The 14,246-nt window shown below is 52.8% G+C and overlaps 1 protein-coding gene across 1 annotated transcript in view; it reads right to left on the bottom strand.

Annotated features, from left to right (window-relative positions):
* The window catches only part of mst1 (macrophage stimulating 1), a 261,194-nt gene that overhangs the window by 79,509 nt on the left and 167,439 nt on the right, over window positions 1-14,246 (bottom strand). Inside the window, exons 9-10 of the mRNA XM_072472033.1 lie at window positions 10,299-10,429; window positions 6,016-6,118 (exon numbers count right to left, since the gene is read on the bottom strand). Coding sequence (XP_072328134.1) covers window positions 6,016-6,118; window positions 10,299-10,429 — 234 coding nt within the window. The remainder of the gene's footprint in view (window positions 1-6,015; window positions 6,119-10,298; window positions 10,430-14,246) is intronic.

Genomic DNA, 14,246 nt, shown 5'->3' with positions numbered 1-14,246 from the left:
CGGCCTTGCTGGACGCCTGTGGTGTCCTGGCACCACCATCAGTGGATCCTCCTGCTCCACCTGCTCCTCCTCCTCCTCCTGCTCCCCCCCAAGCACTTCCTCTGCATTCCTCACCGTCTGGCAGTCAATGTTCCCCTCGGCATCCCCTTGTACATTCGGGTCCTGAGCGCCTGCGACCTGCGCGTCGACGATGGGCCACTCCACGGCCATCCCCTCTGCTGCACCGGCAACCGCTGCATCTGCAGCCACTGTGGGCCGTCCGACTCTATGCTGCTGGATGGCAAACTCCAGAGCAGCTGCTCCAACCACGGCGGTGAACATTGCTGTCTGGTTGGCATACATGGTGACCTGCAGGAGGGTGGTGGGGGGCAGAGAAATGACATGTTACACGGAGGTTCTTCCACACCTCGTCAGCCGGGTTGCCTGGGATACCTGTGTGTCCCGGTGGCCTGGTCGCGCTGCAGATTCGCAGCCAGCCTAACACCTGGTCACTGTCTGCGCCCAGCGGTCACTTCACACCGTACTGCTCACCAGTGTGCCACTCTCCTGTGCCCATCAGCCACACGCACCCTGCGGCCGTGTCCTCGTCACCGTCCTGCCATATCAGGGCGGCTGACATGTGGCATCCGCGGATGGACGACACCCTCCACACTCTCCCTCACCCCCTCCCACCTGCGCACTCTCCCTCACCCCCCTCCCACCTGCACACTCTCCCGCACCCCCTCCCACCTGCACACTCTCCCTCACCCCCCTCCCACCTGCGCACTCTCCCTCACCCCCCTCCCACCTGCACACTCTCCCGCCCCCCCTCCCACCTGCACACTCTCCCTCACCCCCCTCCCACCTGCACACTCTCCCGCACCCCCTCCCACCTGCACACTCTCCCTCACCCCCCTCCCACCTGCACACTCTCCCTCACCCCCCTCCCACCTGCACACTCTCCCGCACCCCCTCCCACCTGCACACTCTCCCTCACCCCCCTCCCACCTGCACACTCTCCCTCACCCCCCTCCCACCTGCACACTCTCCCGCCCCCCCTGCACACTCTCCCGCCCCCCCTCCCACCTGCACACTCTCTCACCCCCCCCACCCTCACCCACACCCCCCTCCCACCTGCACACTCTCCCGCCCCCCCTGCACACTCTCCCGCCCCCCCTCCCACCTGCACACTCTCTCACCCCCCCCACCCTCTCCCTCACCCCCCTCCCACCTGCACACTCTCCCGCCCCCCCTCCCACCTGCACACTCTCCCGCCCCCCCTGCACACTCTCCCGCCCCCCCCTCCCACCTGCACACTCTCTCACACACCCCCACCTGCACCCTCTCCCTCACCCCCTTCCCACCTGCGCACTCTCCCTCACCCCCCTCCCACCTGCACACTCTCCCGCCCCCCCTCCCACCTGCACTCTCCCGCCCCCCCTGCACACTCTCCCTCACCCCCCTCCCACCTGCACACTCTCTCACCCCCCCCACCTGCACACTCTCCCGCCCCCCCCACCTGCACACTCTCTCACCCCCTCCCACCTGCACCCTCTCCCTCACCCCCCTCCCACCTGCACACTCTCTCACCCCCCCCACCTGCACACTCTCCCGCCCCCCCTCCCACCTGCACACTCTCCTTCACCCCCCCACCTGCACACTCTCCCGCCCCCCCTGCACACTCTCCCTCACCCCCTCCCACCTGCACACTCTCTCACCCCCCCCACCTGCACACTCTCTCACCCCCCTCCCACCTGCACCCTCTCCCTCACCCCCCTCCCACCTGCACACTCTCTCACCCCCCCCACCTGCACACTGTCCCGCCCCCCCTCCCACCTGCACACTCTCCTGCCCCCCCCCCACCTGCACACTCTCTCACCCCCTCCCACCTGCACCCTCTCCCTCACCCCCCACCCACCTGCACACTCCCTCACCCCCCCCCACCTGCACACTCTCCCGCCCCCCCTCCCACCTGCACACTCTCCCGCCCCCCCCCCACACTCTCCCGCCCCCCCCCCACCTGCACACTCTCCCGCACCCCCCCCAGCTGCACACTCTCCCACCCCCCCCTCCCACCTGCACACTCTCTCACCCCCCCCACCTGCACACTCTCCCGCCCCCCCACCTGCACACTCTCCCACCCCCCCCACCTGCACACTCTCTCACCCCCTCCCACCTGCACCCTCTCCCTCACCCCCCTCCCACCTGCACACTCTCTCACCCCCCCCCACCTGCACACTCTCCCGCCCCCCCCTCCCACCTGCACACTCTCCTTCACCCCCCCACCTGCACACTCTCCCGCCCCCCCTGCACACTCTCCCTCACCCCCTCCCACCTGCACACTCTCTCACCCCCCCCCACCTGCACACTCTCTCACCCCCCTCCCACCTGCACCCTCTCCCTCACCCCCCTCCCACCTGCACACTCTCTCACCCCCCCCACCTGCACACTGTCCCGCCCCCCCTCCCACCTGCACACTCTCCCACCCCCCCCACCTGCACACTCTCTCACCCCCTCCCACCTGCACCCTCTCCCTCACCCCCCCCCCACCTGCACACTCCCTCACCCCCCCCACCTGCACACTCTCCCGCCCCCCCCTCCCACCTGCACACTCTCCCGCCCCCCCCCACCTGCACACTCTCCCGCCCCCCCTCCCACCTGCACACTCTCCCGCACCCCCCCCCAGCTGCACACTCTCCCACCCCCCCCCCTCCCACCTGCACACTCCCTCACCCCCCCCACCTGCACACTCTCCCGCCCCCCCCACCTGCACACTCTCTCACCCCCTCCACCTGCACACTCTCTCACCCCCTCCCACCTGCACCCTCTCCCTTACCCCCCTCCCACCTGCACACTCCCTCACCCCCCATACCTGCACGCTCTCCCACCCCCCCTCCCACCTGCACACTCTCCCGCCCCCCCCTCCCACCTGCACACTCTCCCGCACCCCCCCCCCCCAGCTGCACACTCTCCCACCCCCCCTCCCACCTGCACACTCCCTCACCCCCCCCACCTGCACACTCTCCCACCCCCCCCCCTCCCACCTGCACACTCCCTCACCCCCCCCACCTGCACACTCCCTCACCCCCCCCACCTGCACACTCTCTCACCCCCTCCACCTGCACACTCTCCCACCCCCCCCTCCCACCTGCACACTCTCCCGCACCCCCCCTTTGGCCGCAGCCTTCTCGGGGAAGCCGACCCGGTCTCCGGGCGCTGTGCTGCAGTCCGCTCACCTCCTCCCTGCTCAGCGTCAGCCAGCACGACTGGCTGATGACTTTAAAAAGCAGGTGCGAACGGCGACGGCGTGAACTGGGGTCACGCCGTCGGGACTTCGGCCCATCCGGCCCTGAGAATAGCAGGGGTGCAGGAGAATAGCCGTTTTGGGTGTCTCGGGCGATTCTCCGGCCTGCGTAACTCGACCGGGCCGTTCCCGCCGCTTAGGAGAATTGCGGGAGGGCGTCGGACCGGCGTCCCCGGAAATTTTGGCGGACCAGGCGATTCTCCCAACCGGCGCGGGAGTGGAGAATCGCGCCCAGGGTCCCTGTGATTAATGCTGATGCAGGAAAAGGGAAGCCCCTGTGATTAACAATGACCCCAGTAACACACAGTCCCTGTGATTAATACTAATCCCAGTAACACACAGTCCCTGTGATTAATACTAATCCCAGTAACACACAGTCCCTGTGATTAATACTAATCCCAGTAACACACAGTCCCTGTGATTAATACTAAGCCCAGTTATACACATAGTCCCAGTGATTAACACTAATCCCAGTAATATACACAGGCCCTGTGGTTATCATGAAGCCCAGTAATATATGAGGTCTCTTTGATTAACAGTAATCCAGTAATATACACAATCCTTATGATTAACACAAAGCTTAGTAATATACACAGTCCCTATGGTTAACAGTAATCCCAGAAATATACACAGTCCCTGTGCTTAACACTGACCCCAGTAATATATACAGTTCCTGTGATTAACATGAAGCCCAGCAATATACACAGTCCCTGTGCTTCACACTTAACCCAGCAATATATACAGTCCCAGTGGTTAACCCGAAGCCCAGTAATATACACAGTCTCTGTGATTAGCAGTAAGCCCAGAAATACACACAGTCCCTTCGCTTAACACTAACTTCAGTCATACACCTGCCCCTGTTATTAAACCTAATCCCAGCAACATACACAGTCCCTGTGATTAACACTAACCCCAGTAATATATACAGTTCCTATGATTAGCATGATGCCCAGAAAAAATGCACAGCCCCTGTGATTAACATGAAGTCCAGTAATATACAGTCCCTGTGACTAAGACTAACCCTGTGATCAACACTAATCTCAGTAATACCCAAACTCCCTGTGAATAACACTGACCCCAGTAATACACAATCCCAGAGATTTAAAATAACCCCAGAAATATACAGTCCCTGTTACTAACATTAAGCCTAATAATACACATGGGGGGCGAATCGCTGCAACCGTGGCACGACGCCGGCGCCTAGGTGCGGAGAATCGGCGCCATTTGCGCCGGCGCGTTTGGCGCAGCGCCAGCCGCGAATCGGCGGGGCCGCCGATTCTCCGGCCCGGATGGGCCGAGCGGCCGCACCGATGCGACAGAGTCCCGCCGGCGCCGTTCATCCCTGGGTGCTGCCGGCGGGAATTCTGCGGGAACGCTCGAGGGGGCGACCTGTTTGGGGGGGGGGGCGACTCCTTCACTGGGGGAGGGGGCTTCGAAGGGGTCTGGCCCGCGATCGGGGCCCACTGATCGGCGGGCCGGCCTCTCCCCCCCCCCCCCCGGGCCTACTTTCCGCCGCGGCCGGCCCCTGAACACCGACCCCATGTTGGGTCGGGCCCTAGGGGGGCCAGAATAGGTCGTGCCCGGGCCCTGTTCGTGTCGTCGTGAAACACGATAGCGTTCACGACGGCGCAAACACTTGGCCTCAATCTCGGAGAATCGCCCTCATGGCCCCTGTGATTAATGCTGATGCAGGAAAAAGGCAGCCCCCGTGGTTAACAATGACCCCAGTAACACACAGTCCCTTGATCAATACTAATCCCAGTAATACAGTCCCTGTGATTAATCATAACCCCAGTAATACACATACTCCCAATGATTAACACTGATCCCAGTAATATACACAGTCCCTGTGAATAACAGTAATTCCAGAAATACACAGTCCCAGTTCTTAACACTAGTCCCAGTAATATACACAGTCCCTGTAATTAACACGAAGCCCAGTAGTACACACAGTCCCTCAAATTAACAGTAATCCCAGAAATATACACAGTCCCTTTGCTTAAAACTAATCCCAGGAATATATACAGTCCCAGTGATTAACATGAATCCAGTAATATACACAGTCCCTGTGCTTTACACTAATCCCAGCAATATATAATAATAATAATAATCGCTTATTGTCACAAATAGGCTTCAATGAAGCTACTGTGAAAAGCCCCTAGTCACCACATTCCAGCGCCTGTTCGGGGAGGCTGGTACGGGAATTGAACCCGCGCTGCTGGCATTGTTCTGCATTACAAGCCAGCTATTTAGCCCACTGTGCTAAACCAGCCCCTACAATCCCAGTGGTTAACCCGAAGCCCAGTAATATACACAGTCTCCGTGATTAACAGTAAGACCAGAAATATACATAGTTCCTTCGCTTAACACTAACCTCAGTAATACACCTGCCCCTGTAATTAACACTAATCCCAGTAATACGCACAGTCCCTGTGATTAACACTCATCCCAGCAGTATATACAGTCCCTGGGATTACCAGTAATTTACAAAGGCCCTGTGATTAACATGAAGCCAGTAATAGACGCAGTCCTGTGATTAACACTAATCCCAGTAATATAGTCTCTGTGACTAACACTAATCCCTGTGATTAACCTTAACCCAGCCTCACAAAGCTCTTTGATTGACACTAACCTCAGTAACACACTTCTCCCTGATTAAAGAGGCTCTCTGAGCAATTTTGTAATTCCAATCATGGGTTTATAGGATTTTGAACCATGTGATGTTGTCATACCGTGGTTGGTGGGGTGTATTGGAATTCCACATCTGGCAGGGAATGCCCTTCCTAGTTTTACTGACAAATCCTCTGTATTTTGTTCCATTTCCAGTGTAACAGTCTGTGAAGTGACAAAGTTCAGTGTAAATTGGTTGTTCTGCTGCTATTTAGGAATAATTTGAGAACAATTCTTTGAAGGCAGCTGGTGATGGAGTATGTATCATCCCCCCAACATACAACATGACTGCATTATTATAGCATCTTTCATGATCACTATTGTAGTAAATCAGGAGTCCCGAAAAGGTGAGTCAAAAGTAGTTTATTTCCTACTCACAGTTAGGAAATACACCAAAGGTAGGGGGGTACGGTAGCACAAGGGGGGCGCGGTAGCATAGTGGTTAGTACAGTTGCTTCACAGCTCCAGGGTCCCAGGTTCGATTCCCGGCTTGGGTCACTGTCTGTGCGGAGTTTGCACTTTCTCCCCATGTCTGCGTGGGTTTCCTCCGGGTGCTCCGGTTTCCTCCCACAGTCCAAAGATGTGCAGGTTAGGCGGATTTGCCATGCTAAATTTCCCTTAGTGTCCAAAAAGGTTGGGTGGGGTTGCTGGGTTACGGGTATGGGGTGGAGGTGTGGGCTTAGGTAAGGTGCTCTTTCTATGGGCCGGTGCTGCCTCGATGGGCCGAATGGCCTCCTTCTGTACTGTAAATTCCATGATTCAAGTCCCAGCTGGGACTATCCGGCGATGCTGTTTTTTCCTGTGCTAACTTTACCTCAGGGAATTAACAAGCCCCCTGTTGGGCCTCCATCCCTCAGCTGCGGAGCTCGTACTCCATGAGGCCCACGGGGAGATCAATCGGGACCCCTCCGTGGGTTTCATGGGAGTTACAACATCCCCCCCCCCCAAGTCCGTAAGTCTCTCTATTGTGGAGGACGTTGTCTTCTTCGCTTTGCCTGCAGTTGCACCTCCGGCTGCTGTGGGGGAGGGGGCGTGTAGCGTGTTGGGGAACGCCGATTTTGTGTCGATCGTGTGGGGGGCACCACCTGGGACCATTCCCTGGCAAGGCCATCGTTCGAAAACTCAGCTGTCTACGTCTCCATGTCGGAACCAGAATCCTCCACTTCATGCATCTCAGTGTCGCAGCCCCAAGGGGGTGATGTCCCCAGGCCCCTTGTGCCAGGCCACCGGGGCTGGAAGATGGTTCTTGCGGTGGGGTTTGTCCTGACGCTGGCTCCCTGCTCTGGAGGTAGTCGAGGTGCTTCCGCACCGTCCGTTTTGTGATTTTATCGAGTAAGATACCGGTCCAGTCCACCGGACACCCTGCGGGATTCTCCATTGGTGGGATCCTCCGCTTTGCCTGTAGCGCACCCGCGGGATTCCCAATGGCGTGGGATAGATGGGAAACCCCCTTTGGCCGGCTGCTGGAATGAAAGATTCTGCTACCAGCAGGGCCGCGCCACCCCGGAAAACGGGGCTGGCGGGCTGGAGAATCCCGCCCACCGTCTCTGAAGTCTGTCTACTGCATATGTCAGAATACAGTCTGTATACTGCATCCCCTGGTCAGAAGCATTGTCCTGGAGGTTGAGAAAGTGGGGCCGGGGTTGTGAGAGGGCAGGGCTCCACGGGGCAGGGCTGAAAAAATAAATAAACTTCTGTTCTGCGTCCATCTGCTTCGGTATTGCTTCTGACGGTCTTGTTTCCTTTCTACTTTCCCCTTAACATCGGGGAACGTTAGGCGAAGGTGGGTTCTCAGCCTCCAGCCCAGTTCAGCTGGTGCCACTCCAGTTGTTACATGTGGTGTTGTCCGGTAGCTGCCACACAATACCTAATCCACGTGACCTCTTTGGCGTAGAAAACACATTTTCCTCTCATAAAGGCGGACGCCTACCTCAGAAAACTGGCGGAGGATTTCCATCTTGTTCAGGTACCCCTTTTCGATGGCTCTGGCAAATAGGACATCATCCAAGTAGACCAGCACTTGGGGCATTCCTTGGAAAATGTTCTCCATCACTCTCTGGAAAATAACGCCAGCCGATGACACTCCAAATGGCAACCTCGTATATTCATAGAGACCTCTGTGGGTATTAATGGTCACAAATGTTCTATAAACCCTGTCTAGCTCCAATTGGAGGTACGCATGACTCATATCGAGTTTAGAAAAAGAGTGACCCCAGCCAACTTTGCCTAGAGGTCCTCTATTCACGGCATTGGGTATCTGTTAAAACGAGAGGCCTTGTTTACCGTAAACGTGTAACCCCCACACAGACAGACTGTTTTGTCAGGTTTAAGTACCTGGACTGCAGGTGCTGCCCAATCTGCAAAATGCACCGGACAGATGATACCTAGACTTTCCAAGTGGTTGGGTTCATCCTCTACCTTTGTCAGCAATGCGTAGCGAACTGGGCGGGTCCTGAAGTACTTTGTTGGGCCTCAGGGCTAGGTGTACCTTGGCCATGCCACCTTTGCTTTTACCCAGGCCCTCCTGGAAAACCTCTGGGTACTTCCCCAGGACTTTGTATAATCCCCCAGTGCCCCTCCTGAAAATCTGCTGCCAGTCCAAATGGAGCCTCTGTAGCCAATCACAGCCCCACATTCTCGCAAAGGAGCGTGTAGAGTCTTAGAAACAACCAACAGAAATAAAATTAAAGAATGCAAGCTCGATGAAGAGCACCCGGGAATTAGGTTCTTCTGGGGAAAAACTGTTCAGTGTAGAAGAACCAACTTTCCAGTATGGAAGACGAGTTTGCTAATGAAATATTGGGCAGGCTTTTTTGGCCATCCCAGCCGGCAGGATCTTCTGCTCCTGACGATGGCAACCTCCCCTCCCTCCTCTCCCCGCCCTGGGTTCCCCGGCAGGAATGGTGTAAAACAATGGGAAACTCCATTGACAGAATTTCGGCCAATGGCGAGGGGCTTCCACCACTGCAAAACATGCCGTAAATCCGGCCAATTAAAATTTGATGGACTTCAAGGATCAGAAGTCTCCACCAAGTATTGTGAAAAATGCCTGGAACAGGAAAAGGATTTGCTGACGAATCAGAACAGTTGGATGACAGCAGAGTTACACAACCAAAACTGATCCAAGCTGAAGAATGTGAAGGTTGAGATGCGCCGTATGGAAGAGCAAATCCAGACTTTAAAAGCAGATAAGGAAAATTCCAAGAAATAGATTGAGGATCTAAGGAATGAATTGAACAAGTGTAAGGAGCAGTCAATGACCATGGAGGAAAGATATTGAAATGAGCTTGAATACCCAGGTGAAGTTGTTAAGTTTGTATAAAGAGTATGCTGATCAATCTGAAACAAAGACAATTGAACTCACCTGAGGAGTTTGCCAGACTGAAGAGATTCATCGGTTTGAAAAAGAATTGGAAAATAAGAGAGTAACCAAATATTTGGGTGAAATTGTGAAATGAGTGGAAATGAAAGTTTCACTTTTGAGACATCAATTTCAGAAAAACGAGCCGAGTCACCCGGAAAAAGAAAACTCAAGTCCACCTACCAATGAATGGAATGAACATTTCCCTCTGGAGGGAATGGGAAAAGCCCATGCAGTCTGAACAAAGGAGACGGGCCGTTGGTAAAGAGAAATTTGACTCTAAGCAGCACAAAAAACAAACTGGATGGAGAAAACCAAGTACGGGCGATGCCGAATATAACAATTACAGCTCTGAAACAACATTTGCCCAAAACAACTGAGACATCCCCATTATGATGTAGAGAATTACATGATATTGGACTCAGTACACGAGTAATCTAGCAGAAGCCAGCAAGTAGATGGTACCATGCAGGACTATCCCTTGGAGATGTATATAGTTATGAATTGTTAATGAACACTTGATGTACAACCACGCAAGCCTCCAGATCACGTTGTGAGAAACTGAGTAAACCTTACAACACATGTGGGGCTGCATTCCCCCTCCCTCTCTGTCTCTGTCTGCCTCTCTTCTGCCTCTATGTCTGCCTCTCTGTCTCTCCCCTCTCTCTGTCCATCTCTCTCTGTCCATCTCTCTCTGTCCATCTCTGATCTGTCTCTCTCTGTCTCTCTGTCTGCCTCTCTCCCGCGCTCTCTGTCTCTCTCTGTCCATCTCTCTCTGTCCGTCTCTGCCTCTCTGTCTCTCCCCCGCTCTCTCAGTCTCTCTGTCCGTCTCTGTTTTTTCTCTATCTCTACCTCTTTCTTTCTTGGTTAGTCTACTCTCAGACATTGTTCTCATTCTTGTTCAGCACGATCTTGGAACACCCTTGGTCAGTTACACTGACAGCTACATTCTTCAGTGCTGTTAACTTGCTCAGTTCATATTACCTTCAGGTTCAATGTCATCGTTACAGCGTTGCAGCTGGAAACAGAACGCCTTCCGGATTCCTTCATCTGTGGTGAAACACCAAGGGGCTTCTGACCCATCAGGATTTCGGCAATAATTCTCCTCCAACCCCCTGGAACAAAAGATTAGATTCTGTGTCTGGAACTTCCACACTATTCGTGGATCACACGTGCAGTTTGAAGACATTGGCCATCTCAGGACATCCCCAAGCATTTTACAGCCAAAGGAATGGTTTTGAAATCTAGTCACTGTTTCATTATAGGAACACCGCAACTAATTAACATCAACCAAAGTCCCACAGGGGCTGGAATTCTCTGGGCGTTGGGATTCCCTGGAGAATCTAGCCGTGTGTTTTAGTTCTATGGGTTGAGGGTTACTGACAGGAGATCAGAGAAATACCCTAGCCAAAGGACCTTTCATACTCACCTGAGAGGGTTAGTTTAACATTTCTCCCAAAAGACAGCACCTTCAACAGTGCAGCATTCACACGGTGCTGTATTTTTTTTTGAGTATCTTCACACACACATTATTTCCCTTTAGGGAATAGTGGGGAGTGCTGAAAGAAATCCCAAGTTAATTATGAGCCCATTGGGTACTGCACTGGGAGAACTGGACTGGATTATATACCTGACCTGGAATGCACGCTGAAAAAAATCAAAATAATTGCAATTGTATCGAGGTAGTTAAGAGTGGACCATACTGTATGGAGACATGGCCCTTTCTATCACTTTCATGTTGAAAAGTTTTATAATGGATTTTTAAAATGTCATGAATAAAGTATAATTTTAGAAAAAAAACTAGTATTGGAATATGTTACACTCTTTGGAGTGGGATTTGAAATCAAAACCTTTAAATTCAACTACCACCGAGCCAAATACAGGGAAACGTTAAGTGTGAACAGGGACTTCATCGTGGTTGTTTCACTGGCACAGAAAGGCAGGTTCAGCTTAAATCATTGCTCCAAACCAGTAGTTATAGATATAACAGTGAACAATACTACATACTGGAGGTTCATAGGTTTAACATAGAATCATAGAATCTCTACAGTGCAGAAGGAGTCCATTCGGCAAATCATGTCTGTGGTGATATGCATCACTGTAAATACACAAGGGGTTAATGTAAATACACTAAGACTAAGTAAACACTAGAGGGAGCACCAGAGACATTATGACATGCAGACATACAGCTAATGAACACATAGAATAGGACACGACCAATGGGCAGTCAAGATACCCAGAGGTGACACTACCACAAGGGGGCAACCCATATAAAAGGACAGGGCACACATGCTCTTTCTCTTGCCACAGGTGACACCAAGAGAGAAGGACAGGGGCAGATTGGAAGCATCACACCCACCGCATGGCTTAGGGCAGACTGGTTAGTTAGACTGAGGTACCATAGCAAGATTAGCAGGAGAGTCGAACTCAAGTAGGCGAATTGTTAACTATTCAATAAATGTGTTAAACCTATCTCCAAGTCTGAACCTTCCTTTGTCAGAGCATACATCAAGGAAGCAGCTTATGCTACATGAAGAAGCATAACTTAACAATGTCTACACCAAAACCAACCCTCCCAAAGAGTCCCTTACTTGGCCCACTCCCCCTCCCTATCCCAGTAACCTCACCTAACCTTTGGACACTAAGGGGCAATTTAGCATGGCCAATCCACCTCACCTAACATTTTTGAACTGTGGGAGGAAACCGGAGCACCTGGAGGAAACCCACGCCGACACGGGGAAAATATGTAAACACCACACAGATGGCACGGTTGCCTCACAGCGCTGAGGTCCCAGGTTCGGATCCTGGCTCTGGGTCGCTGTCCGTGTGGAGTTTGCACATTCTCCCCGTGTTTGCGTGGGTTTTGCCCCCACAACCCAAAAGATGTGCAAGATAGGTGGATTGGTCACGCTAAATTGCCACTTAATTGGGAAAAAAATGAATTGGATATTTAAAATTTTTTTTTTTTAAACTCCACACAGACAGTCACCCAAGACCAAGGGTACCTAACGCTGTGAAGCAGTAGTGCTAACCACTGAGCCACCATGGTGTCCACATGGAAGTTATTTCTTCATAGAGATTGTTCCTGAAATGTGTTTCACTCGCTGCTTCCTACTGGGGCTGAGACTGTGAAAAATAATGCAACTTTGAAATGTCAGGGGAGGGCAAGGTGTCGGAAATACACCAGGAGTTGAAAGAAGAGGGGGAAGCGCTGGTAGAAGAGTTGAAGGGTAAATGGGAGGAGGAGCTGGGGGAGGAGATCGAGGAAGGTCTGTGGGCTGATGTCCTAGGTAGGGTTAATTCCTCCTCCTCATGTGCCAGGCTCAGCCTGATACAATTTAAGGTGGTCCACAGAGCGCACTTGACGGGGGCGAGGTTGAGTAGGTTCTTTGGGGTAGAGGACAGATGTGGAAGGTGCTCAGGGAGCCCGGCGAACCATGTCCATATGTTTTGGTCATGCCCGGCACTGGAGGGGTTCTGGAGAGGAGTGGCGGGAGCAATATCTCAGGTGGTGAAAGTCCGGGTCAAGCCAAGCTGGAGGCTAGCAATATTTGGAATAGTGGACGAAACGGGAGGGCAGGAGGCGAAAGAGGCCGGCATTCTGGCCTTTGCGTCCCTAGTAGCCCGGTGAAGGATCTTGCTAATGTGGAAGGAGGCGAAGCCCCCCAGCCTGGAGGCCTGGATAAATGATATGGCTGGGTTCATAAAGTTGGAGAGGATTAAGTTCGCCTTGAGAGGGTCTGCGCAGGGGTTCTACAGGCGGTGGCAACCGTTCCTAGACTATCTCGCGGAGCGTTAGAGGAAGGCCGGTCAGCAGCAGCAGCAACCTTGGGGGGGTGGGGGGGGGGAGACTGCCTGGGAGGGTGGATGAGCAAGAGATAACATGAAGGGTTGGGGAAACTGGCACGTACGGGTGAGGGCCAGTGTACAAAGCTGTGTAAATATATCATTTTGCCATGTATATATCTTGCTCTGCGCGATTTCTCGTTTTTTGTTTTTTTTTGTTTGTAAGGGAGAAAAATTGTGTTAAAAAACTTTAATAAATATATATATTTTTTTAAACTTTGGAATGTCACAGCAAGAAGGCTGGCTCAAGCCTCTTCAACAGTAATATTGGCAAACGCACCATTTCTTAAACCATTGCACTCTCCCATGCTGGAAATTATGCTAATCTTTTCTGGGGAACAGATTTGAACATGGTTAGCATCATGGTGAATCAGCAGTGGCACAGCTGATGCATTGTCCCAGTAATGGGATTATGGGGAACATTTTGAACAGCAAGGGTTATTGAGAAGTTAAAATAAATATGAGGGCACCATCAATCTTCAGGCAAACACAAAAACTATTGAAGCAAAAAGCATCCTCTGTGCGGCAAACACAAGCATGAGACAGTTAATGGATAAAGAGAGAAATGTTTAATGTAGAGGGAGGTAGTTAATGCATAGAGAGATAAATGGTTCATGGAGAGTGAGACCTTTAATGGATAAAGAGACGGTTAATGGATAAAGTGATAATTGGGATTTGGAGAGAGATAGATAGCTTCCTTATTTCCCCTTACTTTTATATTTGCCTTCACATTTTTGATCCATGGATGAAGCCTGTATCTTTAATTCAAGCAGAAGAATCCAGAAGGCAGTGCTGGTTTAAACAGAAACTGCCGACTTGCCCACTCCAAACGGGGAGATTGTGTTGGGACTCGGTTTGATGGATCGGCTGGTGGCGAATGGATTGGCCCAAATGGCTGCGTTCTGCTTGGTAACATGGAGTGATTGGATTCTATTCCACTGGGATGTTTTTCAGAGTCCAAAGTTTGAGCTTTGGTTTCAGTCTCGATTCTGGCAGCATGGGGAAGGGATCCAGCTCACTTTCTCCAGAAAGACACAGCTAACTCTCTCCAGAAAGATCCCGCTAACTCTCTCTAGACAGATCCAG

The sequence above is a fragment of the Scyliorhinus torazame genome, chromosome 13 (genome assembly GCF_047496885.1).
Source record: "Scyliorhinus torazame isolate Kashiwa2021f chromosome 13, sScyTor2.1, whole genome shotgun sequence".
NCBI classification, from domain to species: Eukaryota; Metazoa; Chordata; class Chondrichthyes; order Carcharhiniformes; family Scyliorhinidae; genus Scyliorhinus; species Scyliorhinus torazame.
This window is presented reverse-complemented; position numbering and strand designations above follow the sequence as displayed.